Source organism: Hermetia illucens, chromosome 4, assembly GCF_905115235.1.
Source record: "Hermetia illucens chromosome 4, iHerIll2.2.curated.20191125, whole genome shotgun sequence".
NCBI lineage: Eukaryota > Metazoa > Arthropoda > Insecta > Diptera > Stratiomyidae > Hermetia > Hermetia illucens.
In genome coordinates, this window is record NC_051852.1 from 169,303,903 (window position 1) to 169,330,707 (window position 26,805).

Consider the following 26,805-nt stretch of genomic DNA (forward strand, 5'->3'; position numbering starts at 1 on the left):
CACCGGTTTCAAACTCTTCGGGGTGTAGGAGAAGAAGCTCTTCTCCTTTCTTGCAAGGTAGTCCCGTGTCTCGTTGAAGTCACTCAGTGAGTTCAAGAGCACTTTGGTTTTAGCGCCATTCTTTTTTAAAGTATACTTATCTGGGAGCGACTCGAGGTGCTCCAAAATGATGGTGGGCAGTGCTACCTCGTTCTCACATAGGATGAATTCGCACTTTCCTATTGCTGGCTGCTGCTGGCTTCGGCGTGGCGATGCTGTTGTCGGCGGTACTCGCTGACATAGCCTTCGAAGTGTACGGTTCGTTGGAGACGGGCTGAGAAGTGGATAGAGTAGTCCGTGCACACTCCGCCTTGTTCACCTATTTTCGTAGTTCCAGGATCGTCATATTCAGGCGCTGAATGTGCGCCATCAGGAACTGTATCATCACTGCCGGGTCGTTCCGGTCCGTAGTGCTCGCTTTTGCTTGCTCCTCGTTCTGCACGGTGTCGATGTCCTCCGTGGCGTCGTCTTCGAGCGGCGTGGTAGCGCGCTTCTTACACTTCACCTTCACCCAGGCCGACATCCTGGGGGAAAAAAAAAAATAATTAACGAATAGTTACCTGTCCGACTAACGTCGGCCGATAATGATGGACTCCGTAGAAGTCCAAATGTTGCTTGCGGCTTCCTGCCGACCGGAGTCGGCTCTGGTTCCTCGGTGCTCAGTCCATGGTATTTCAAATCTCAGATCCGGAGAGCCACGTTTGCACGCGGCCGCTGCTACGACTGAACTGAGAAAGTGGCAGCGGGTGGAAAACGATCCTCTATATAATCGCAAAAACACGACAAGGATGCGAATTATATGGAAGTATAAATCGCCATTAGTTTGAGCCTAAGCTAGGCTAAAGCTAGATTTTTGTTTGGAGTATGAGGGATCCTGAGTCCAAATCCACTCGATTTTGAACTGGAGCAAATGGAGAGCAACTTGCTCCCACGTTTTTTGATCCACGGAGTCTTCGTTTGGGGCATAGCTCCCAATCGTACGAAAAGTAAAAAGACACATCAGACGCTGCCTCACCTCCACCTTTTTGCGATTATATAAAGCAGCATTTTCCACCTGTTGCCACTTTCGATCACGCTGCTCCCAGGGCATTAAAATTTTAATAAAACAATCTTTAAATAAGTTTTCCTCAAAATCATGTCTTTAAAGTGTAACGCCGTTTTTCTCGGAGTCTGCTTAATAGATTTTTATAAATAAAAAAAAAATAAATTCCTTGTACAGAAAACTGAACAATAAACCCTTAAAAGTTGAAAGAATGTCTTCATCAAGGGGGAAAATTTCCCTCCAAAAAGGTGATTTTTCGAATTATTCACAAAAAATATTTATAAGACTGTAAGAGTGGGTCTTTTAGAGGTTTATTGTCTAGTTTCGAGTCTCATGAAGAGAATCCATTGTGTCAGCAAAGTGCTGCTCCTTTTAAAACGTAGTTTTTGGTAAACACCTTCTACACCGATCAAGAGGACCTTTGAGCTCCTTGACAACGATAGCGAAAGTCCTCATAATGTCCGTTTTTTCCAACTCGGGCGGGAATTCCAACGATATAAGCTGACATTATGGGTCTGAGCGCACTGAGATGGCAGAGTATTCCTATCCCCCTTGCGGCAATGTCCATTTGTACTCTAGGAAGCCAAATGGTAGCAGATGTGAATCCGGTGTCAGCTTGCTTCTGATAGCTACCGGAAGGCGCGCTCTCTTGAACTGAGAACCGATTTCTGACTAACAATTTCTAACTGCATAATTCCGGTCCAGACTAAGAAGCATCTCAATTGTACAATGCTATGCACCATCGGAGGCTTCCGATAAAGTAGAACAGGCTACTTTCTACGAGAAATTCCACGCAGTTCAGAAGAAGCTTTCGAAAGGTGATATTGTGATCAAGATGGGTAATCTGAATGCTAAGGTGGGCTCCGACAACACCATGCTCGGACATATGATGCGGAAGCGTGGTCTTGACGACGGTAACGATAATGGTGGAAGGTTCGTTGATTTCTATAATTCGGCACATCGTTCGAGCACAGAACCTGCCATAACGTCAGCTAGGTGTCAACTGACCGACATCGTTCGAGCAATCAGAACACCTACTTCGCGATCAGCAGTAGATTTAGAAGTTGTCTCCTGAATGTGCGTAACAAGAGAGGTCCTAACATTGGCTTCGAAAGGGATCTTCTTTTTATTCAACCTTTGTCCTGTTCACAAGCGGGCCCGGCTCGTCGTGATCGGTTTCGCCATTTGGTTCTATCAAGTTCCCGATCTGGATGCAATCGCGAGGCTTTTAAATCCTCATCCAGCGTATCAAGCCACCGTTGTTTCGGCCAGCCTTTTGGTCGCTTACCATCAACTTCGATGTTCAGACCAACCTTGGCAAGTGAATTCTCGTTACCGCGGATAATGTAACCATACCATCGAAGACGCCTCTCTCGTAGTTTTTCCACGATCGGTGCAACCCCATATCGATCGCGGATATCCTCATTTCGGGTGTGACCAAAACGTCTCACGCCACTCGTCCAACGCAACATTTTCGTCTCCATTACCGCAAGACGCCGTTCATTGCTTTTTATAGTTGGCCAACACTCTGAACCATAGAGAGCGGCAGGACAGATGACATTACGGTAAATTTTAGATTTGAGACGTTCGATGATTTCGTGTGGCACACGATCAAAAGCTTTCTCCGGATCCAGAAATGCAATGTAAAGAGGGCAATGCTTCTGACGGTGTTTCTCCATGAGTAACTGCACAGCATGTATTGCGTCAGTAGTTCCACAGTTCTTGACAAATCCGGCTTGATTCACGGTTTTTTCAACAATTTCGCGAATACGGTTGTCAAGAATGCATTCAAAAATCTTCATGGTATGAGAAAGCAACCGGATCGTACGGTAATTTGAATATTCTGCTCGACTACCTTTCTTTTTCCATATTAGAATCGTGGTACTTTCTTACCAGGCAGATGGTGTTCTGCCTTCCTGAACAACAAGATTAAAGAATGCACTGGGCCACAGTGTTGGGTCCCAATTCGGCGCTATCTAGAACTCAGATGCAACGTCGTCATATCCTGTGGCTCCGATTTCATTCGTTTTATTGCTTCCCCGACTTCAGTTGCGCTGACAGGTGGAACTGGTCCAAATATCGGCAATGGTTGTGGAAGTGGAGGCAAATTCCTCAGCTCAAATCTGCTGCTGTTAGTAAGCAAAGTACCGTTCTTGTCATTAACGCAACAGAAATGTTCGATATCCTCTGAGTGTTCGTTTCGGCTTTTGGCAAGTCGACACAGATCTCTCTCGCCATCCCAAGTGTCTAGCGTATCGTAAAGATTTTTGTAATGGGCCGCTAGGATGACAGCCATCACTTTCTTTGCTTCCCGGTTGGCATTCTTATAAATCTGTTAATTGGCCAGCGTTTTATCGTAGAGGCGTTTCTCTTCACGGACCTTCATTTCAACATCGTCATTCCAAAGCCAAGTATATCGGTTAATGTACTGCTTATCTGGCTTACCCGTTGGGGAGTGCTGTCCCCACGTACTCGAGAAGGGCAATCAGACCCGAGTCTGCAAGGGACTCATCTGAAGTGGCTCTTACCACGAAGCCTCATCGGAGGTTATCTGGTACCACGGGAACCGGGATGGCCCTCTGAGAGCATATGCTGCATTCCTGGGGGATGTGTTTTCGGCCCGGTTATTTGCGGTTGGTCCCCTAGTGGCAGTTTCATGGTGGTTGTGGTTATGCCTACATCGCGGGCAGAGCTCAAGCGTATAGTTGCGCTGGCACAACTCGGGTGCCGTACCCCTTAATTGCGACAGAGGTGTTAGATAGGCCTCGCATCAACTGTTATGAATGCTCAGTATAAACCAGTACCGCCGTGCCAGTCATAGCGGGACTCTGATTGTGGTCCCAAAATCAATCCGTGTCCGAAGAAGACCGTGGGATTATGCCTACACGGCAGATACTCCCGTTAAACCCCCAAAACTTTCATGCTTATCTGGCTTGATGACGTCAAGACCCGTCAACGGTCGACTTCTGATCCACAATGACGAGCAATTGAAGAGGTGGAAAGAGCTCTTCACCGCGGTTTTTAATCGTATCATGTCCGGTGAAGTTCCTCATCCTGTGGATGAAATGGCTAGTCAACGTAACATGCAGAAACGGATTGTTCCTCCAAACAAAAGAGAAATCATTTCGGTCATCAATGCGCTCAAAAGGGGTAATAATTAAGGTTCCAAAGAAGGGCACCCGTATTGTGTTTCTGTGTCCTCCCTGCTATTAACAGAAAGCAAGCTGGTTTCCGCCTCGGATCCTCCTACATGGCCGACATCACGATCTTACGTGTTGTTTTGGATTTGGGACATTTTTGGATCAGTGCGCGGAGTTTAATTCTTCGCTGCACCTGCTCTTCATCGATTTCGAGGAAGCTTTCGATAGGGTGAACAGTGCTTGTATCTAAAGTGCTCTACACAGGATGGGCATGCTGGAGAAGCGAATAGCTATTATTAGAGTGATATATAATGGCGCAAAATGTCACATGCTGCAGAGGGAGTAATGTTTTGGAGGATGTTGGGGGGTCCAAAGTGGAATTATTTCCTTTTGTTATCGCCGAAGTATTCATGCTATTTTATATGGAGGACGTAGAGGATTCTATGGACTATGAGATCTTTCCTCAAACACCTCGACTACGCTGATGACATCTGTTTGCTCTGTCACCGGTTCATATACCTTAGCCAAATGGCTCTGAATTTGGAAAAAGAGGCAAGTAGAGGTGCACCGAGGATAAACACCAACAAAACCAAGGTTGTCAGTCTGACGGGTCATCGCCCTCTCTTTGTCTGCATTAATGGGCAGAGCGTCGATCAATTTATATATCTAGAAAATGTGATTTCTGCGGACGGTGGCACAGAATTGGATGTTGCCTGACGCAGTTTGGAAATGCAGTTATCTCAATCTCAAAATCAAGTTGAGACTGTTCTGTGCTTGTGTCTTTTTGTGTTGCTATATGGGAGTAGCACATGGAAAGTGAACCCCACTGTTACTAGCAGCAGCTACAAGCCTGCGTCGTATCAGCGGAGTACCCTGGCCTGACACTATCTCAAACGAAGAATTCGGTCGGCGCACAGGCCTGGCACTTATATGCACTATTTTCGGAAGGCGGAAGTGACAGTGGATAGGTCACACATCAAGGAATTGCGACAATTACATTGCAGACTACGCCATGCAATGGAATCCCAAGATGGCCGAAGATTGGGTCGCCTCAAGGACACCTGGCACAAGTCTCAGGAAGTTGTGGGAGAGCTGAAGGGCATTTGATAAAGATTGTTCCTCGCAGGCGTGTTTTAACAAAATACCAAAACAGAACCCCACTTTAATAAATATCGTGGTGAGAGTAAGGAGTTAAAATTCAGAGTTAGCATCTAAAGAGGATGCCTGGTGAAGAAAAACAACGCAGCGTTGTTCAGTCGCTCGCAGCAACTCCAATATTATTACTTTTCCGTCACGCTTCGTAGGTTGTTTTATTCTAAGAGCTCATAGCTGGGTCATTTCGCGATGATTCGAATCTGTTAGGTCTTCATTTTGTTCACCGAAACTTTAAACCTAAAAATTTTCGTTGACTAACAAAAATTTGCTTTTTATATTTTCAAATCTTAAAATATTGGGTTGGGAGAAAAGTAATGCCGTATTTGTGATCGAATTTTAACACTTTATTTAACATACTTAACATTATCTGATTTAAGTGAAATATGCGCCGTTTTGTTCGCAAACTTGTTGCCATTTAGAAGGCAACTCCATTATCCCCCTCTTATAAACCTCCCCCCGCACCAAGAGCGTTTTGCATGGACCGGAAGAGATGGTAATCACTTGGTACCAGGTCTGGACTATACGGTGGGTGCGATAGGACATCCCATCCGAGCTCCCGTAGCTTCTGGCGGGTCATCAAAAATTTGTGAGGCCGAGCGTTGTCCTGGTGGAACAGAACACCATTCCTATTGACCAATCCTGGCCGCTTCTGGTCAATCGCCTGCTTGAAACGGTCGAGTTGCTTACAGTAGAGGACCGAATTGAGGATCTGGCCATAGTTGAGCAGCTCATAGTGGATGACTCCCTTCCAATCCCACCAAACACACAGCAACACCTTCCTGGCCGTCAATCCGGGTTTGGCGATGGTTTGGGCCGGCTCGCCGCGCTTGGATCACGTTCTTTTTCGCTTGAGATTTTCGTACGTGATCCACTTTTCATCACCAGTCACAATCCGCTTCAAAAATGGGTCGAATTCGTTCCGTTTGAACAGTGCATCGCAGGCGTTGATTCGATCCAAGAGATTTTTTTCCGTCAACTCGTGTGGCCCCCAAACATCCAGCTTTTTTTGGAATCCAATCTTCTGCAAATGGTTCCAAACGGTTTTATGGTCTATACCCAGTCCCTGGCCAATCGAGCGAATGCTCACATGCCGGTCTAATTGAATGATTTTGACGATTTTATCGGTTTCTATGACGATTAGCCTATCAGTACAGGGTGTATCTTCGACATCCACTACACCAGAATGAAATCGATCGAACCAACGCTATGCTGTGCGAATCGTTACAGTATCGGGCCCATAAACTTCACAAATTTTTTTGGCCGCTTTTGTTGCACTTTTACCTGTCAGGTAGTAAAAACGTAAAATATGACGAATTTCTTCTTTGGTGGACTCCATCTTTGACGCGCTATAACTTGAGACTGAAACGTACGATCACAATACTGTCAAAGAGACACTTGTAGCACAGTATGTTCAAGTGACGCCATCTATTGACAAAATACGACATTACTTTTTCCCCAACATAATACTTCTAAAACTATCATAGTATAAATGATTTGTTGTTACCGTTATAAAAAAAGTGCAGTTGATTTCATTTTCGTCTTATATTTCTTATAATTAATAATTGTTCAAAATTCGCCATAACTCACATAAAACAAACCAACAAACACAACCATCATACACTTGTCTATCTTTTACTATTTCTTGCGTTTTATTTGACACTTCCTGTTTTTTCTCTTCTTTATATTTATCCGGTTTACAGCATGCGGCCGCAAGCACCACGCTTACGTATAAATAGTGAAGACGTTGATAATGAACAATCGAGTCCGGCAATAATAGCGCCAACAAGTGAAAATGATGTCGAAACCTCTTCTAGTCAAATGTCAGCACAAACCACTGTTCTATCGTCCATGAATATAAAATACGACACAAGCGATATTTCCGTTCTATAAAAATGTCCTTCCTTACTTACCGTTTTTTTCTTCCGCATTCTAATTGTTATTTTTCTCTAAAAAGAAAGACATTCTCTATAGATACATACGTTATATGAAAAAAATAATAATACTGCGTGTATCTAGTATCTATTTCGATATTCGATGCGACTTTTTAGATTAATTACTATAGAATATTGTAGAAGTTTGTATTAATATATTGCTTAGATTAAATTAAACTACGTCGTTGAAATTTGCTGTTGACTAGTTTTATTCATATTAAAACAGACTGAGGTCTTGCGTGAGGTTTAAGGATGCTAAGATAATCTGAAAGTGCTTTGAAAAAAAGATTGCTCTGATACGAAAGAATAACAATAATGTCTTAATTCGTGGATCTCGATCCTGAATCCATTAAAAATCATTAAAATCCGCATGGGACCTTAGGACAAAAGGATGCGTATTTTAATAATTTTTAATGCATTATAATCCGCATCCTTTCGTCCCAAAGTCCTTTCAAAATAGAATATATGTTATTTGTAACTGGTCGATTCTCGGTACACATAATGCCTTATATTATCAACATATACAAAAATAAAACTAGTGAAATTAGATTCTAGTCAATTAGCTCCGTCAACTTAAAGATCGAAGTAAGTTCGTCCTGATGTTTTGCTCGATTTCAATTTAGGTATACGATTAATGTGAATTAAATTAATATTAATAATATAAGGATTGAATCGATTTCAACTTGAAAAAAATCTAATAAAATTCTGTTTTTGAATTCAAACTCTGCAAGTTTCACTGTCTCGGTTCATCGATTTATCTTTTTTTCAGTTCACTTTATTGAACACTAAAGAAAGATAGCCACTTGTTGATAGCTAACCCTGGTAACAATAGCACTAAGCATAACAGAAAGAATTATTTTAAAAGCTTTTACATGATCTTTTATGTCATTCACCGAACATGCATGCACATACTATGAGTAGAAACACTTTTAGTAATCTAACTATTATTATCTTAGTAGAATGCTCTCCTAAATTTGCATTGCTTAAATCCTTACCTTTGTTTCAGACGACAAATAAATTTTCAGTACTATTGATAGCAAATATTTCGTTGGTCTGCAAGGAAAGACCCAAAACAAAAGTTTCAAGACAAATTGATTTTAGTTTTGGAAATGAAATGAAAATTGGAAATAAAACAACACCGTTATTCCACCATTTTAAGGTTTTGTGTAAAACAAAACCTTATTAAAATCGATTCAATGTCTGTCTGTCTGTCTGTCACACGCATTTTTCTCCAAAACGGCTAAACCGATCCGAACAAAATTTGGTGGACAGATGGGAAGTATGAAATCCCACGCATACAATGAGTGGCATAAATTTAGGTGGAGTTTAAAGGGGGTGTCTCAATCCTGATAGGTCCACTCGGTGATACACCGGGTGAGTCTCTCTTCTTGATCAAGTGAAACACCTGCTCAAGCCAAAACCAAGTAAAGTTCGTTTTCAAGTCTGTCTGTATGTTCATTGGATGAAACACCGAATGAGTCTGTCTTTTCTTAATTGGGTGAAACACCGAATCAAGTTCAGTCCAGTAGAGTATATTTCCAAATCTTCGAAGTCTCCAGCAGCCTCACTGGAGAAGAATAAAAGGCTTAGTTCTTCGGGACTTGAAAATACACTAAATTCTTTATTAATTGTTCTCGCTTAAATAGGTACAAAAGTGCTTACGCGCTAATATCAAAAAGTGTACAAAAATGCTTACTTGCTATGAGAAAAATTACAAATTGCTTACATGCTAAATATACGTGCATGCGGAAAATATTCACCTTGGATATGCAAATATTTTTTGCATGCACCGGATGCGCGTGCAGACGGTTTTTTTTTACTGCAGCCTGAACAGGGGGGCTCCCCATACATGCAAAGAGGGGGTTCAAAATTTTTTTTCACCGCATATGGTTGTGTAGGGTAAAAAAATAAATTTACCGCAATGTCGTCCGTCCAATCGCTCTCTATGGTTCTGAGTGTTGGCCGACCATAAAAGACAATGAACGGCGTCTCGCGGTAATGGAGACGAAGATGCTACGTTGGACTAGTGGCCTCACACGTTTAGATCACATCCGAAATGAGGATATCCGCGATCGTTATGGGGTTGCACCGATCGTGGAAAAGTTGCGAGAGAGGCGTCTTCGATGGTATGGTCACGCAATTCGTGCAAACGAGAATTCACTTGCAAAGATTGGTCTGAACATCGATGTCGATGGTAAACGACCAAAAGGCAGACCTAAACAACGGTGGCTTGATACACTGGATGGGGATTTGAAAGCCTCGAGATTGCACCCAGATCAGGCATTCGATAGAGCCAAATGGCGAAGCCGATCACGACGAGCCGACCCCGCTTGTGAACGGGACAAAGGCTGAAGAAAAAGAAGATGGTTGTGTAGGGTATCAAATGAAAGGTCTCGATTTGTACTTTCCGAAACTGATATTAGTTTTGGCATAAATTGCAAAGTGGATGAGTAATGAGTCAAAATGTACAACAAATGCTTCGATTTCGTCGCTATATAGGCTACGGACTCGTTCACCCTCTTGTAGGCAGTCAAAAATTCTCTTTTTTCTGTCGAACGCTAAAAACCCGAGTTTCCGAGAAATATATCAGGATCGACAAGATTGCTGTCTTGAACATTAAGAGCTCTGACCCTATGATGTAACGTTTCGAGTGGAACAGTTTTTGTAAGCCGAACTGGGCTCTCAACAACCATATGTAGATTTCGTTGTCGTAGCTATTATAGGTTGTCATTTTCGATTCAAGAGAGAAGAAATTTTCAACGATTTCAAACTTGTACTCCCCTATCTTTATTGTTCTAAGTTGACCAGGGTTATTTGATGTCATTGTTTCTTTCGTTTCACGTTATCTATGTTGGCTATCTCGCTTACCAAGATTTAAATAGGCATTATCCCCGAGATGTCGAAAACTGCGTCAGTTGAGACGCTCCCGCTGCAGTGCAGTTCTCCAAAAGGGGGTTGCATACAGCAAAATGGGGCTCACATGGCATTATTCTTGCTAGAGTCGTTAGAGATGTTTTCCCTAGCCTTCGCTCTTGTAGGTAACTATCGTAAATAGCTGCGATGCTTCAAATGGCCAAATTGAAACGACTTCTCATTTCTAAGGTCACAAATCACAAAATTTACTGGTACTGCCATTTCCATGGATTGCCTTTTCGTCCAAGCAAGTAACGATTTGATGACATCAGTGATATCGCTTTATGGAAGCCATGCTTTTGATTTGAAAGGTAAACTATTATAGATTACCCTCTCTAGCTTGTCTTGTTCAGTAGTGAATCGATCAAAGGTAGGCTAATTCACTTTTCCTCAAGTACTTGAGTCTTCAGCAGGGAAATGCAATAATTCAGGTTTATTTGATTTAATTTTATGTTTTGTTTGCAGTTAATGCTTCTCTAAATTCCAAATATTTGCCATTTTTTCACTAAAGCGAATATCTCGTCTCTCCTTTCCTTCACACAATATGCATTTGGATATTTCTTGACGACATGACCTTTCTTCTTATCCCTTCTGAATCGATCGTATCCAAACATGTGGTATTTGAAGTACCTGTTATCTTAGTTGCGGAAAGTATCAGTTTTGCCCTCGCTAGATCTTTTCAGCACGAACATAGGATCCCTTTTCTGGACTCTTTAAATTCTACTGATGTTTCCAAAGTTAATAATTATCTCTGCATGGATTCGCACGCAGACTTCCGGTCTTGTTCGTCTTTTTGTTTGCCTTGTCTGTCTGTCATCCCTGATTTATACGGAATCGGAATTATACAGCAGATGGCGCCATATTCCGTTGAAGTTAAGGGGGAGGTAACGTCAATTCGTGCAAAAGAGATACCATTTTGTGAATTGTTTGACAACACACTTAAAATCTATTTATTAAAACCAATGGTACATTAAGGGTATGCGTAAAATTTGCATGAAAAAATATTAAAAAATAAGGCAATGGAGCAATTATTCGGAAGTGTCCTCAAAAAAAGTGGAATTGGTGTCTCCCCCATAACTCGGATCCTCTGCAATAAAAAAAAACTTCTTTCATTAGATGGTCGCTTTCCTTAGGAACGCTGGGAGGGTTTTTCGAAATTTCAATCTTTTGCTTTTTGGAAACACTTTGAAACTGAAAACGCTATTATTGGGGAAAAATGTCGAATAATTTAATATTGCAAAATAAAAAAATATTAAAAAATTTTAAAAATTTCTTCATAGACAGGGTTGATGGCACCCAAACATCCTTGGGAGCACTATACGTGTGTTTGAACGAATGCAATGCATTAGCATCTGAAGCGTCTTGCCATTCAAATCAGAAGTCCGCGCTGAGTAACGTGTGAGACATGGTTGCTTAAGCTCCTGCAGCTCTCTTTCCTCAATAGCTTCGGATTGTCTTAAGTTTTCACATAATATTCTCGCAGGGTTCTCCATTAAAAAAATCATATAAAAGAATGCAAACAAAGTTTGAAAACGTTACAGCCCCCTCCCCCTAAAGGGGGTCCTATATATGCGGGGCTACAATTTTTTTTTCACAGAATATGGTCATGTGAGGTATCAAATCAAAGGGCTCGATTAGTACTTCAGTATCAAATGAAAGGTCTCGATTTGTACTTTCCGAAACTGATATTAGTTTTGGCATAAATTGCAAAGTGCGTGAGTAAGGAGTCAAAATGTACGCATTTGAAGTGAGACAGGACTCATTTTCGGAAACTACCCAACCTAAAAATCCGAAAAAAATCAAGGCGGTGCGCCTAGATGAAATCTAGGCCTCAAAATATGTCCCATTCCGATATCTGCTCAAATAAACTCACTAATAGTATATTACTACTTTTTAGAAATTTACTGAAAAACCCCCCTTAAATTCATCCTAGGGCTTCCGAATTTTGTACCAGCATAGGGGACAATATTTCATGTATATGTACTAAATTTCATGGAAATCAGGCAATTAACGCCAAAGTGATAGCAGTTCAAACTTAGCAATTTCGCGCGAGTTTACTGCTTCCAAAGCCATGCAAATCAGATGCTGACGTCATAATTACCCGGAAAAATTGACATTCGCGTGGAATATTAAAGTCACATTTAAGAAGAATCTATTTATCTGCAGCTCTTTTTAAGGCTTTGTGTAAAATCTAATCTTCGAGAGATGTCCCATTCCGGTATCTGCTCAAAAAATTTACTAATAGTATATTATCAACTTTTAGAAATAGACTAAAAAACTCCCGTTAAGTTCATCGTAAGTGTACTAAATTTTGTATCGACATAGAGGACAGCCTCGTGCATACACATGCCAGGTTTCATGAAAATCCAACTATTAGTGGGAAAGTTATAGCAGTTCAAACTTATCAATTTCGTGCTAATTAACAGCATCCTAAGCCATACAAATAAGATGCTGACGTCATAATTAACGAGAATAATTGAAATTCCAGTGAAATATTAAAATTTCATTCAAGAAGAATCTAATTCTCCCTAGCCCTTTTTAAGGTTTTGTGTAAGCACAAAACCTTATTAAAATCGGTTTACTGTCTGTCTGTCTGTCCGTCTGTCTGTCTGTCTGTCCGTCACACGCATTTTTCTCGGAGACGGTTATAGCGATTGAGACCAAATTTGGTGGAAAGGTGGGAACTGTGAACGCTCACGCATATAGTGAGTTACATCCTTTTACGATGAATTTAAGGGGTGGTCCCCATAGATGCAAAGGGGGGGTGTAAATTTTTTTTTCATCAAATATAGTCATGTGGGGTATCAAATTAAAGGTCTCGGTTAGTATTTTTGGAAGCCGGTATTAGTTTTGACTTTTGCTGAAAAGGTGGGGAGTGCGGGGGGTTGAAAGTGGTCATTTTTTCAGCGAACCCATTCTCAGGAACTACCCAACCGAAAAATCTGGAAAAAATCAGGGGGCTGCCACTATAAGGTGCCTGGGCTCCGAAATACCCTTCATATCGATACCTGTTCAAATAAAGTTAATAATAGTATATTAAAATAATTTTTAGTAATTGACAGGAAAACCCCCCTTAAGTTCACCCTAGAATCACAAAATTGTGCAGCAATGTAGGCTACAGTATAGATCATGATCCTGCTAAATTTGGTGAAAATCGCGCCATTACTAACAAAGTTATACTAGGCCAAAACTGTCGCTCCTCTGCAAATTCAAGACTATGAATGTCAATATCACTTGAAAGTGGCTATTTTCACGTAATATATGCATATTTTACGTGCTACATGCTAATGGGACAAATACACACTCACTCACTCTCTTTATAAAAGAAATACACAAAACCTTTCATACCTGAAGCGTCTAGCTTCCGGTTTTCCGACTTGTTATATTTGATGTTGGTTAAATTGTTTTCATTCGCTAATAATATTAAACTCAGAGCGTGAAGCGTATGAGGTTGACCATTATCAACACAGGGCTTTCCATCAACTGATTTATTTAAATCGCTTTCTAGAAAATAGAGGGCAATGGAATTTTTAGCTATATTACACGGAGCTGTCGTGCACTCGTCGCTCCTCACATCTTTTTCTTTTTCTTTAGCCTTCAGTTCACAAGCGGGGTCGGCTCGTGATGATCGGTTTCGTCATTTTATTTTATCAAATACCTCATCAGGATGTAATCGCGAGACCTTTAAATCCCCATCCAGCGTATCAAGCCACCATTGTTTTGGTCGGCTTTTTGGTTGCTTACCATTGCTTTCGATGTTCTGATCAATGCTGGTTGTTGAATTCTCGTTAGCGTGAATTACGTGACCACACCCTCGAAAACGCCTCTCTTGCAGTTTTCCCACGATCGATGCAAACCCATATCGATCGCGGATATTCTCATTTCAGACGTAATCAAAACGTGTCACGCCACCAGTGCAATGCAACATCTTCGTCCCCATTACCACAAGACGCCGTTCATTCTCCTTTATAGTCGGCCAACACTCAGAACTATAGAGAGTGGCAGACGGACGACATTGCAGTAAATTTTAGATTTGGGACGTGCGCTGATACGTCGATCACAAAGAACACCAGTTGGAGAATGCCACTTCATCCAGGTTGCATTAATGCGTGAAACAATTTCGTTACGCAGTTCTCCATTGGCTGATAGCGTTGACTCGAGATATTTAAATCGCTGAGTTCTGGCAATGGCAGTAACCTGCCCTTCGAGATACTTAAATCGCTCAGTTCTGGCAATGGCAGTAACCTGCCCAGAACTGAACGATTTCAATATCTCGGGTCAATGCTATAAGCCAATGGAGAACTACGTTATGCTCCTCACATAGGGAAACATAAAACCTTTTATACCTGAAGCGTCAAGCTTCCGGTTTCCCGACTTGTTATTAATTAAAGGGGGAGTACCGTGTAGAAGGGTCTAAATGAGTCTATTTTCGGAAGTAAATCAAATCTAAAATTGGCAAATTAGGTATTTATTGTTTAAATAGAATTATTGGCCACATCTTTGGCTTCAATTTAAAACAAGTCGGGAAACCGGAAGCTCAGCGCTTCAGGTATGAAAGGCTTCGTTTGTTTCTTCTATGCGCCATCACCAGTAACAATCCGATGCAAAAATGACTTTCTTTTGTGGCGTTCCAGCAGCATTTCGGACATGTAAAATTGTCTTTCAACGTCTCTCGGCTTCAGTTCATGTTGCACCCAATTCCGTTGCCTTTGAATGTATCCGGCTGCTTTCAAACGTTTTGAAATGGCTCCCAAAGATCCTGCGAGCTCTTCTTGTGTTTAGCAACAATCTAATGCTTCCAATTCTTCATCTTCAAACTTTTTTCGCTGCCCAGGATATTCTTCGTTTTCCAAATCCCCCCCCCCCCCCCCCCCCCCCCAAAATCACCACTTTCAAATTGTGCAAATCACTTTCGGCGCGTTCGCTCAACTAAAGCATGTTCACTATAAACTTCTACCAAAATACAATGACTTTCGGCAGCAGTTTTCTTCATATTAAAGTAATGAAGAAGAACTCCCCGTCAAAAACACTTTTCCAGGCACAAAGTTCGACATATTTGAGTGCAAAAAAAAATTATTATTATTATTGTTTACACTTCAAATGAATGACATATACTGAAAAAGACGCCCAATGACAGTTGCTTTCTAATGCATGTTCTGAATATTGGAACGATGGAATAACAATCAAGTTACGCCATCTCTTAGCAAGCGGCACGAATTAAGTTATAGACCCAATACCATTATTAACTTTATTTGAGCAGATATCGATATGAAGAGCATTTCGAGGTCTGAGCACCGTATAGGATTTTTTTTTTCAGATTTTTCGGTTGGGTAATTTCTAAGAATGGATCCGCTAAAGAAACCATCACTTTCGACCCCTTCCAATCTCCACCTTTTCAACGAATGTTAAAACTAAAACCGGCATCGAAAAGTACTAATCAAGGCCTTTCATTTGATACCCAATATGGCTATATTCGGTGAAAAAAAATTGACACCCCCCTTTTGCATGTATGGGGACACCTCCTTAATCTCAACGTAGAAAGATGTCATTCACTGCATGTCTGAGCGTTCAAAGTTCCCAACTTCGTAAAAAATTTAAATTTCGCGTCAATCGGTATAGCCGTTTCAGAGGAAAGTGCATGTGACAGACAGGCATTGGTCCGATTTTAATAAGGTTTTGTTTTGCAAACAAAACCTTAAACTAGTCCGGGAACCGGAAGCTGGACATTTCAGGTACGAAAGGTTTTGTGTATTTCTTAGGACGTAGCACGTAATATATGCATATATTATGTGATAGTGTCCACTTTCGGGTGATGTTGACATTTATGGTCTTGAATTTGCAAAGAAGCAACAACTTTGACCTATTATAAGCCTAGGATCACGCTCTATATTAAAGTCTATATCACTGCAAAATTTCGTGGTGCTAGGATGAACTTAAGGGAAGTTCTGCAGCCAAATACTGAAAATTATAGTAATATACTATTATTAACTTAATTTGAAGGGATATCGGTATGGAAGGTATTTCAGAGTCTAACCACCATACAGTGGCAGCATCTTGATTTTTTTCAGGTTTTTCGGTTTGGCAGTTTCTGAGAATGGCCGCGACCTGCCGAACTCCCCGCCTTTCCATCAAATGTCAAAACTAAGCCCAGCTTTGGAAAGTACTAACCGATACCTTTCATTTGATACCCCACATGACTATATTTGATGAAAAAAATTTTTACACCCCCCTCAAATTCGACGTAAATCGTAAAAGGATGTAACTTGTATGCGTGAGCATTCACAGTTCCCACCTTTCCACCAAATTTGGTGTCAATCGCTGCTACAGTCTCCGAGAAAAATGCGTGTGACCGACAGACAGACGGACAAACAGACAGACAGTAAACCGATTTTAATAATTTTAAACGGCATTTTGAGAAAAATCGATTTAAAAAAAGAGAGAAAACTTTATGAAAACTTGAATAAAACGATTCTTACTAGTCTGAATCAATTCTCAGGGCGTGCAGTACTCCATCCTCCTCGATGGCTTCCTCCTGGCTAAGGGAGATCCTCGCTTCTTTTGTTGCAGCTACTGATTGGGCTTTTGCAATCCTTTCTGTATTTTTCTTTTCCATTGCACTGAAACATTGGCTTCCTGTAAGTCACACCTAACTCTTCCATGATCTTCATGAAAGTGAAGTGCCCTTCATTGAACAGGAAAACAGCAATATTATAAACAGTTTCAACTACCACTTTGCCATTGAACAGTGTCTTTGGTGCAATTTGTCAAATCATGCTGTTGAAACTTTTATTTGCATTTTGATTAGAGGCTCCTACACATCTTGTCAGCAACTCTTCTCTTGTTAGGTCCTTATAGGTTGGTTCCATTGCAGCTATAACTTCATAGGGAAGCACATTTTGGTGCTTGTATTCTTCATTTTTTGCCATAGCCCGCTGCCAGCCAGACCATGAGGTTTCACCTTGCGGGCAGTAAAAGTGCTGAGGGTCATTGTTACTTGAGGCACGGTGGTAATAGGTGGCCATTATGACCTTCCTTATTTCTTCTGCCTCAAAATGGTTGCTTCTAATTGCATTTCCATAATATTTGGACAAATTGTCTATCTGCGCTCCAGTCAATTTGCCTTTCCCTTTCAAAAAAGGGTAAAGCTTTGGTAAGTTCCTAACTCTCGAGCCCATCCTTTTGCTAATATGGTTAACACATTCTTTTTTTTAACAGGATGCTCTTCTCCATACGGTTTAACCTCATAGATTGCTTTATGATCTTTTGTGTCACCATCAGCTGGGTAGTCCAGATGTCTCCTAGTTTATAACCTGAGTACAGTTTTCTCCTTTTCCTCTGTAGCAGCTTTGTTCATACAATAATCTGCAACTACACCAGAAGCTTCTCGTATCTTCTTAGTTAGCTCATAAAAGTAACTTTTAGCGACTGGCATGTGCATGTCCATAATTCCACAAAACAAAGTAACACCAGCATAACCTATTCCAAGCAACCTCGTAGCAAAACATAGTCTTAGGTTGACCTCATAACCATTCTTTACAAAGGGACAAGATGGTATCTCAACAGATTTGCACTTTCCTAAACTGCACTGAAGGTTTATTTTAAATCCTAGTCCACGTTGTTGAGAGATCACGAACTGGACTTTTTCATGACACTTTCCAAAACTAACTGTTTCGAAAAGAACATTAAACACAGACAAGGACTCCAAAATGACATACAGAAAGTTCTGTGATGTGGAAAGAACAAATTCGTTGCCTGTACGAAGTTTTCTTGCAGACGTTGAAGTTTGAGCTTGGTTAGTTTCCTCTTCGTCGTCCTTAGAATGTTGATTCCTGTAGAATTTTCTTTTTTGGAGCGTCCAGGACTTTGGTTGTTTGTTTTAGTCCCTTTCACAACGATCAATCGAACAACCTTTGGACATTTTTATTATTCACAATGAAGGAAAGTTCCCGTCCTTAGCTCTCCTTCTTAAGGAAAGCCAGTGTGCGCCAGCCGAACCGCATCAGACCAGTCGACAAACAGAAATATCAAAGCAGACGCGCGCTTGCAAACAAATGACTGTAGCGATTCAGTGTTCAGAGTGCCCGTGTTTTGTTCGGGAGAAATGACCAAAGAAATCCATTTTTTACCCTCTACACTGTACTCTCCCCTTAAATTAAAATTCAGTGATGGAGAAGAGAAGAATCTAAATAGCGAAAAAGAAAATGATAAAACCGCAGATTTAAGCATCAATCTTCGCGTTCTCCTTCATTTGCATTACTAAAACAAGGTCTTTTATGATGATGGAACTGAGTAACGATTGGTACCATGGATGGAGTTGTTCGGGAATCGCTCCTTGCTGACATAGGATTGTCTCTTCCGAATTGAAAGCTTCTAATCTTCGGCCATACTCTTTATTTTGATTTTTCGTTCTGTTTTTGTAAAACAAAACCTTATTAAAATCGGTTCAATGTCTGTCCGTTTGTCCGGAAGTGGAAATCTTCCAAAGGCACTAGTACACATGTGCCAGCGTGTAGGATTTTTACCCTCTAACACCATCCCCCTAACTTCTGTCCTCTTCTCCATGGAACCACCACAAAGTATTTCGTTACTGGGTGGACCGGTCTCTAGCCTCTCTCTTCGCTCATCGATTGCATTCAAATTCGCGCATATCTCACCTCCTCTGTCTCTCTCAACCTGCACTGAATCCGCCCTTCCATGTCGTGTCATCAGTTCTTCTGGCACGCAAACATTTTCCGAATTATATTTTCCGTTGCTCTATTCCTCCCGATGTCTCCTCAAGACTCTTCCTTTCCTCTGCAAATCTAGGACAATGGAATAAAAAGAGAAAACATGCTCCCGGTCCTCCAGAGCACCATCACAGCTGAGACAGTTGGGTGAGCTGTCCAGTTTAAATCTATAGAGGTATTTACGGTAACCACCATGTCCCGTGAGATTATAGTTTACCTCATCATGCGTTCTCTGCGTCCACTTTGGTGCTGGTAATCAGTCTGCGAGTCCATCGACTTTTTTCCGCCCGTTCTCACCGTTGTTGCTACTTGTTTAACGATTCGTCCCTTTCGGCTTTTTTCACGTGCTAATCAGAGGAAGAATGAAGTCGATCATAGATACATGCCATCTTATCGGCCAAAATGTCATTCGGCATCATTCTGGCTATTGCATATATCGTCCAAGATGGTTCTATAACCACAGTATACCCTTAGGGCAGTCTTTTTATAAGCCGCGCTCATCTTTTGAGCATTTCATGTGGTATGCAATGCAGTTGACCAAATTGGCGCTGGGTAGAGCAGTATAGAGCTCACCACACTAGCTATAACCAATCTACGAGTGCATCACGGACCCCCAGCATTTTTCATCATCCTTGCCAAAGCCATGCTAACATTGGATGCCTTGGTGTAAACATGTTGTAAGCCATCACCGTCAACGGCGCAACAACCGGTATCCGGTCTAGGCCTGCCTTAATAAGGAACTCCAGACATCCCGGTTTTGCGCCGCGGTCCACCAATTCGATATCCCTACAAGCTGTCTGGCCTGACCTATGCCATCGCTCCATCTCTGCCTCGTCTTCTTTTTCTACCATAGATATTACCGTTATATACTTTCCGGGCTGGATCATCCTCATCCATACGGATTAAGTGACCCGTCCACCGTAACCTGTCGAGCCAGATTTTATCCACAACCCGACGGTCATGGTATCGCTAATAGATTTCGTCGTTATATAGGCTACGGAATCGTCCATCTTCATGTAGGGGGCCAAAAATTCTTCGGAGGTTTCTTCTCTCGAACGCGGCCAAGAGTACGCAATTTTTTTTGCTAAGAACCCAAGTCTTATCAATTTCGTCGGGATACCGAATTCTCCCATGGTCGTGTACAGTTTTACCCTGGCTATGCTATCATAGGCGGCTTTCGATGAATAGATGGTGAAACTGATGTCCATATTCCAAGAGAAAATATGATCTGATTTGCCTGGGGCGAAGCCTCTTTGGTATGGATCAATGATGTTCTGGGCGTATGGGGCTACCCAATCTAGCAAATTAGCGGAGATTATCTTATAGATAGTGCTCAGCAACGTGATACCTCCATAATTGTTGTACAGTGTAATATTCTCCTTTTTATGTATGGGCCAGATAATGCCTCATTGCCAGTCATCAGGCATTGATTCGGTGTCCCACACTTTGAGCATGAGTTGATGAACCGCTTTGTGTAATTGGTCGCCTCCATATTTAACCAGTTCGACTGTAATTCCATCGGCTTCTAGCGACTTACGATTTTCAAGCCAATGAATTGCACGGACAGTTTCTTCTATACTTGGTGATGGCAGTATTTGTCCGTCGTCTTCAGTGGGCGGGACCGCCAACTCGTCGATGTTTTGATTGTTGAGCAGTTCATCAAAATACTCAACCCATCCAATATGCCCATTCTGTCGAGGCATCGAGGTGTATGAGGCTTGTTGGTAGAACTTCCGTGCCTGGTGCGGTTGCTCCCTACACTTTTCAAATTCACAGATCTGTTGGCCCTCCCATTCTTCCATTTTTCGTCTATGAAGTCGCTTCTCCGCTCGACGGAGTTCGTGATACGTCTCTACGCGTGCCCGCGTTCTTTGAGGATCAGCATTACCCGGTATTTAGTATTCTTCCGTTTCTATTGCTAGCTTACATTCATCGCCAAACCAGCTGTTCCGACTCTTTTTGTGACTGGGGCCAAGTATGTTTGGGGCCGTATTTATGATAACGTTCTTCAGGTGATTGTGAAGATCCTTTATTGATGCTTCATCTTCAGGATCTCTGTTAACTGCGGTTATTGCGGTATATATTTGCCCCTTATAAATGGTGCGGAGGGCTGTGCTGTGGATGGCTTCGGTGTTAACTCTCATCTGGTTGTAAGAGGGGATTGTAGGCGGTGTTATTATTCGAGCCCGGAACACCTTGCCATATGCTCTGACATTCATCAAAACTGAGAGTTGGCGGCGTTCAAACACGTGGTCAATTTGGTTGAAAATGGTCGCTTCTGGAGAGACCCATTTATGTTTGTGGACCGCTTTCCGCGCAAACTGGGTACTTCCGACAACCATTTCGTGAGACACTCCTAATTGAATAATCCGCAGCCCGTTATCATTGGTATGCTTATCTACGCTTTGGGAGTCAACGTGTATCCTGAATACGGGCTCTTCCTTGGGACAAGCTTCAAGGGGTTGTTCTACTGCTTCGTCGAAGGTATCCTTCTCCCAGTCTGCCTGCTGTCTTCACTGTAGGACGTGAACGTTAATGAGGTTTATATATTTCTAAATTTCGCTCGCAAACGCAGAATGCATAACCGTTCGCTTATGTTTTCAAAGCCAATAACAGCAGGTTTCATTTATTCGCTAACTATAAACCTACTCCGAGTACATGGTTTACTGGATGGCTGTTATAATATATGGTGCAGTGGCTCTTCTCCAGCCCTATATTGGGCTGCTTTGCAGCTCCTTCTCTGTACAGGGAGCGCACGTTCTATGCGAAAATCCACAAATCGTTATTTCGTTTACATTGTCGAGTTCGTTATTGTGTCATCAGTCCAGTCCGAGGCTCCTTTTGTGGTCTAATAACGTCTGTTTTCCGTATGAAGTTGTGAGCCCTATCCAACCTCCAACCTGGAGAGCCAGTTGGTACAATTTGTCCCGTTTCTCGGCACGAGAGACTCACCTTCATCCCTCTCCGTCTGCAGTTTTTCATTAATGAAGAACTTCCAGCTATCACTATGTTAAGGTGGAGATAGAGTTTGGTAGCTGTGCTCTTGGTGTTAGTCTATCAGGCGTTTCCCAGGTTTTGCGCTCCATCGTGGGTACCAATTCCCGTTTCGCCCTGGGACCTATACTACCCTTTGACCGCCGCCGATAATCTTGGTGAGAGAAATCGTCAACAGATCCAGAGCTTTGATCATCGAGTTCCCTACTTGCCAAATCCTCCAATGAAATAGGCATGAAGCCTCTTTTACTGTCAAAATATATTTTCAGGATCCTTTGCCTCTGACTACTCATACCAATGATTAGCCAAAATTCAGAATAAGTAAACTATTCTTTTCATATTTGTTGGGGCAGTAGCAAATGCAATCCAAGAGAGGGGAAGCTATTTGATTTCATCACTTCAGCTGGTCTTATGACTGCAAACATAGGGTGCGCCCCTACGTTCGTGGGACCGAGAAGAAGCGAAGTTATTGACTTAACGATCTGTACCTCAAAATTGTTACAGTTGATTACACACTGGCGAGTGCTAGACGAGGTCTCACTGTCAGATCACCGATATCTAGAATTCAATCTGACTATTGCGGGCGAACAGTCTGCAGTACAAAGACGGAACCCTAAGAAAACGGATTAGGCAAAGTTCAATGAACTTCTTGGCAATAAAGTACAGTTCCCTAGGCGACTAAGGACTCCTTTGGTGCTAGAAGATGAATTGAAAACTCTGAACGGCACACTTTTAGAGTGCTATGAAGAGGCTTGTCCTATTTCCCGAGGCCAAAGCGGTAAAACGATTCCCTGGTGGAACCGAGAACTGCAAAAACTCAGGAAATCAACCAGGCGACTTCTAAATCGTGCTTGCAAAAGTAACAAGAACGAAGACTGGTTAAATTTCAGGAACTCACAACGTGAATATAAGAGGCTCGTGAGGTGCTCGAAACGAGACTCCTTTAGAGCGTACTGTGAGGAGGTGGAAGGCGAAAGGGAGACTTCAAGGCTGTGCAGAGTCCTCAAAAGGGATGAGTCGGCCAAGTTGGATTCTCTTAGAAAACCCGACGGTACTTTCACGAGCTCCAGACTGCACTCAGTACAGACCCTCCTGGAAGTACACCACCCGGGAGAACGGGTGAGAGAAATGGTAGGGGGAGAGTTGACGATTCTTGCAACCCCTTCAACACGCAAGCCTTGCAAGGGGAACTGGAACACTGCGAAAGCGGTTGTTACCCATGAAAAGGTGAGAGCGGCCATACTGTCCTTTGAACATTTCAAAACACCTGGCATGGATGGCATCTATCCGGCAATGCTAAAGGAGGGTATGGAGCATTTAGAGCGACCTCTAAGAAATATTTTTCGAAGATGTCTTGCTCTGGGCTACGTGCCTTCTTCTTGGCAACAGGTTAAGGTAGTTTTCATACCGAAACCTGGGAAAGATGACTATTCTAATCCAAAGAACTTCAGACGGATCAGCTTGACTTCATTTTTGCTGAAAGGTTTGGAGAGACTGGTGGAGCGTCACATTCGTGGAAACGCACTTAGGTCAAACCCACTTAGTGAAAACCAACATGCTTACCAACGTGGAAAGTCCTGTGAGTCTGCTCTTCATTGTTTGGTCACAAAGATAGAGGATGCAACTTTGAATGGTGAGTACGCGATGGGGGTGTTCGTGGACATTGAAGGGGCTTTTGACTGTGCGCCTTATCAAAAACTTTGTGATGCCGCCAGAGCTCATGGTGTTGATGATGCTTTAATTAAGTGGATCCATGCTATGCTAACGCAAAGATTACTGTGCGCTGAGGTAGGGGTCGATCGCTACCTGACTACGGAAGCAACGAAGGGCTGCCCCCAAGGAGGTGTGCTTTCGTCGCTTCTGTGGAGTATGCTGATCGACTCACTGCTATTCGAACTGCAAAATTTGCCAATATACGCTCAAGCTTATGCTGATGACGTGGCTGTACTTGCTGTTGATCGGGATCTTGGAATGGTGTGTAGGAATATACAACGTGTCGTTGATTTGATAGACAGCTGGGGCCTTAGACATGGTTTGTCAGTTAATCCAAATAAAACCACAATGGTTTTATTCACAAAAAGGAGAAAACTGGATGGACTTTGTCTCCCTGAGATGAGGGGTACTACCCTTCAACTCTCCGAAGAAGTGAAATATCTGGGGGTCACTCTAGATAAAAAACTTCTTTGGAACAAACATGTAGAGGTAAAGATGAAACGAGCTCTCACAGCTTACGGGCTGTGCAGACGGACCTTTGCCTCGACATGGGGACTCAGGCCTCATGTGGTAATGTGGATATACGTTGCCATCATTAGGCCGATGTTCGTATATGCATCCGTAGTGTGGTGGGTTAAGGTGAGACAAAAAGGTTTTCACCGTAGACTAGCCGTACTGCAAAGAACTGTTTGTCTGGGTATCACTGGTGCCATGAGCACGACATCCGGCGCAGCTCTGAATGCACTACTCAATTTGCAGCCACTGGATGTATTTATTCATAGGCTAATTCGATTAGATCTATGGGAAAGCAACGGATGTGGGGGGCACAGAGCATTGGAAGAGTTACTGGGAGGACTGAATCCAGTTCTTACAATGTCTTCCGATTCTCGTGTCCCCATACATCTGTTTGATAGAAGATATGAAGTTACCCTGAAGCGTAGAGAGGACTGGGAAGACCCAGAGGAATGCGTGGCGGGATATACGGAAGTCGTCTACACCGATGGCTTAAAAACAGAAGAGGGTTCTGGAGCCGGAGTCTACCTCTCGAATAAAAACGAGAAGTGGGATTTTCCTTTGGGACAACATGCAACGGTTTTTCAAGCCGAAGTTTATGCGATCCTAAGGGTGGCAAACTGGGTGATTGACGAGCGGTTGAAGGGCAGGCGCATCGCAATCTGCAGTGACATTCAAGCTACACTGAGGGCATTGAGCAGTCCTTTGATCACCTCGAAAATCGTTCAGGAATGCAGAAACCGTTTGAACTCTATGTCTAGATTCAATACGGTGGAACTACTCTGGGTACCTGGTCACTGTGGCATAGAGGGAAATGAAATCTCGGACGCTTTAGCGAAAGAGGGGTCAATCTCCCCTATGCCGGGACTGGAGCCAGCAATTGGAGTATCAGTAGCATTGGCTAAATCTATTCTCAAAAATTGGGAACAAGTTTCCCATAATAACAGGTGGCAGAGCCTAAATGCTGCTCGACACACCAAACTTTTCCTGCCAGAACCGAACATACGTACCGCAAAGTTTATCCTGTCGAAAAGCAGGAGGACTTGCAGGTGTATTGTGGGCATTCTGACAGGCCATAATTCACTAGCTGGGCATATGTTCAGAATAGGAATTACCGAAGATGATACGTGTCCCTCCTGTAATGAGGAAGCGGAATCCACGGAACATTTCCTATGTGAATGCCCCGCCTATAGACGCATCAGGCATCAGATCTTTGGTGCCGATGTCCTCCAATTGCGACGGGTAACATCACATCCACTAACGAAAATCCTGCGATACGTTAACGAATCCAGAATATTCCGTTAGACGGGGGAGGCGAGTACAATGGGCCAACACGGCCTGAGTGCTCAGAAGCTGTAGCTTCTCCTCCACCATACACACACACAGACCAGTACACCTACTGAAGATCCTCTAAGAGGTCTCCATGTAACTTGATACTCATTTCTAGGAAAATTGGACCTTGAGGATTAATTTTGTACGGCCACGATTTATTTAATGAATGTTCTGAAATGAAGTGACACCGTTGAAGGCAAAACTTATTAGCGATACACACAGAAAGCCCTTATTTTTTGTTTAGTAGATACTTTTATATTTTTTCCAATAAAAATTCTATCGTAAATAGAAGTCACATTAGATAAAGTAAGCACTTGTGGAATGTGACAATTTCCTAATGAAAAACTGAATTTTAACACAGCTTGGGAGGGCCAACGCCATACATCCCAGTGGGACTTGAACCTGAACAAAACCAACCTAAGGTGCCAGGCAACGACGAAATGAAACGAGCCCGAGTTTTATGCTCCTACGATGCCAAGGATCATACTGAATTGAATCTTACAGCCAATGAGGTATTATCCATTCGATTGTAGTAAATATAGAGCAAAAGATTTATAGTTTAAAAAAAAAATATTTAGATAATACTGGTAGCGGAATGTTCACCTCCACACAGTGATTACATGTATGGCAAACAAGGACTCCTCAAAGGGCTAGTGCCACGAGCGTTCCTAGAAATCATAGATGACGCCAATGAATAAGAAGACCGACTGATTATGCGATTAACCTGATAGCGGAAATCTTATGGACAATGAGTTTCGAGAGATTAAAAACACCATATCTTGTAGGACATCCTTACAATATTATTCGTATTATAATTATGAAATTTACTGAAATTTTCGATATAAGAAAGTTCTAACTGTTCCTCAATTGTTATGTATTACGTAAATGCTAAGGAAACTAAGCACTAGTTAAGATTTTATCATACCCAATCCAAAATGCATTGAAATTTTTATAGTATTGTGAATTGCTATATTAAAAATTTAAAAATCTTGCCAAGCTCAATTCGATCTTTTTAAAAATTCAAATGAACAGTTAAATTACACTAAAGTAAGAAGGAACTCAGAACGAAGAGTCCTAAAACCTGGGCACAGTCAAAACACAACCAAAATCGATCACAACATTCCCGTTATTGAAATTTAATCATTCGCAAAACGGATTCCGGCTATCCGAAGGCTAACTCTAGAAATAGAATCATCAGAATCACAACGAACATACAATGGAAATATCACAAATATTCGATAATACTCATTGAGAAATAATATAAGGCCTACAAATAAGTTCTGTCGGTTTTTTTTTTAAATTTGAAG

At 42.2% G+C, this 26,805-nt stretch overlaps 1 protein-coding gene across 3 annotated transcripts in view; it reads left to right on the top strand.

Moving 5' to 3' along the window:
* The window catches only part of LOC119654786 (endophilin-B1), a 47,567-nt gene extending 21,067 nt beyond the window's left edge, over positions 1–26,500 (top strand). For 2 of the 3 annotated variants that reach the window (XM_038060330.1, XM_038060332.1), the window contains 2 exons: positions 25,860–26,010; positions 26,077–26,500. In XM_038060330.1, coding sequence (XP_037916258.1) covers positions 25,860–26,010; positions 26,077–26,196 — 271 coding nt within the window. In that variant the 3' untranslated portion in view covers positions 26,197–26,500. Of the gene's footprint in view, positions 1–7,076; positions 7,504–25,859; positions 26,011–26,076 lie in introns of those variants that run through there. The other variant, XM_038060333.1, reaches the window with a different exon arrangement.
* Positions 26,501–26,805: the final 305 nt, after the last annotated feature.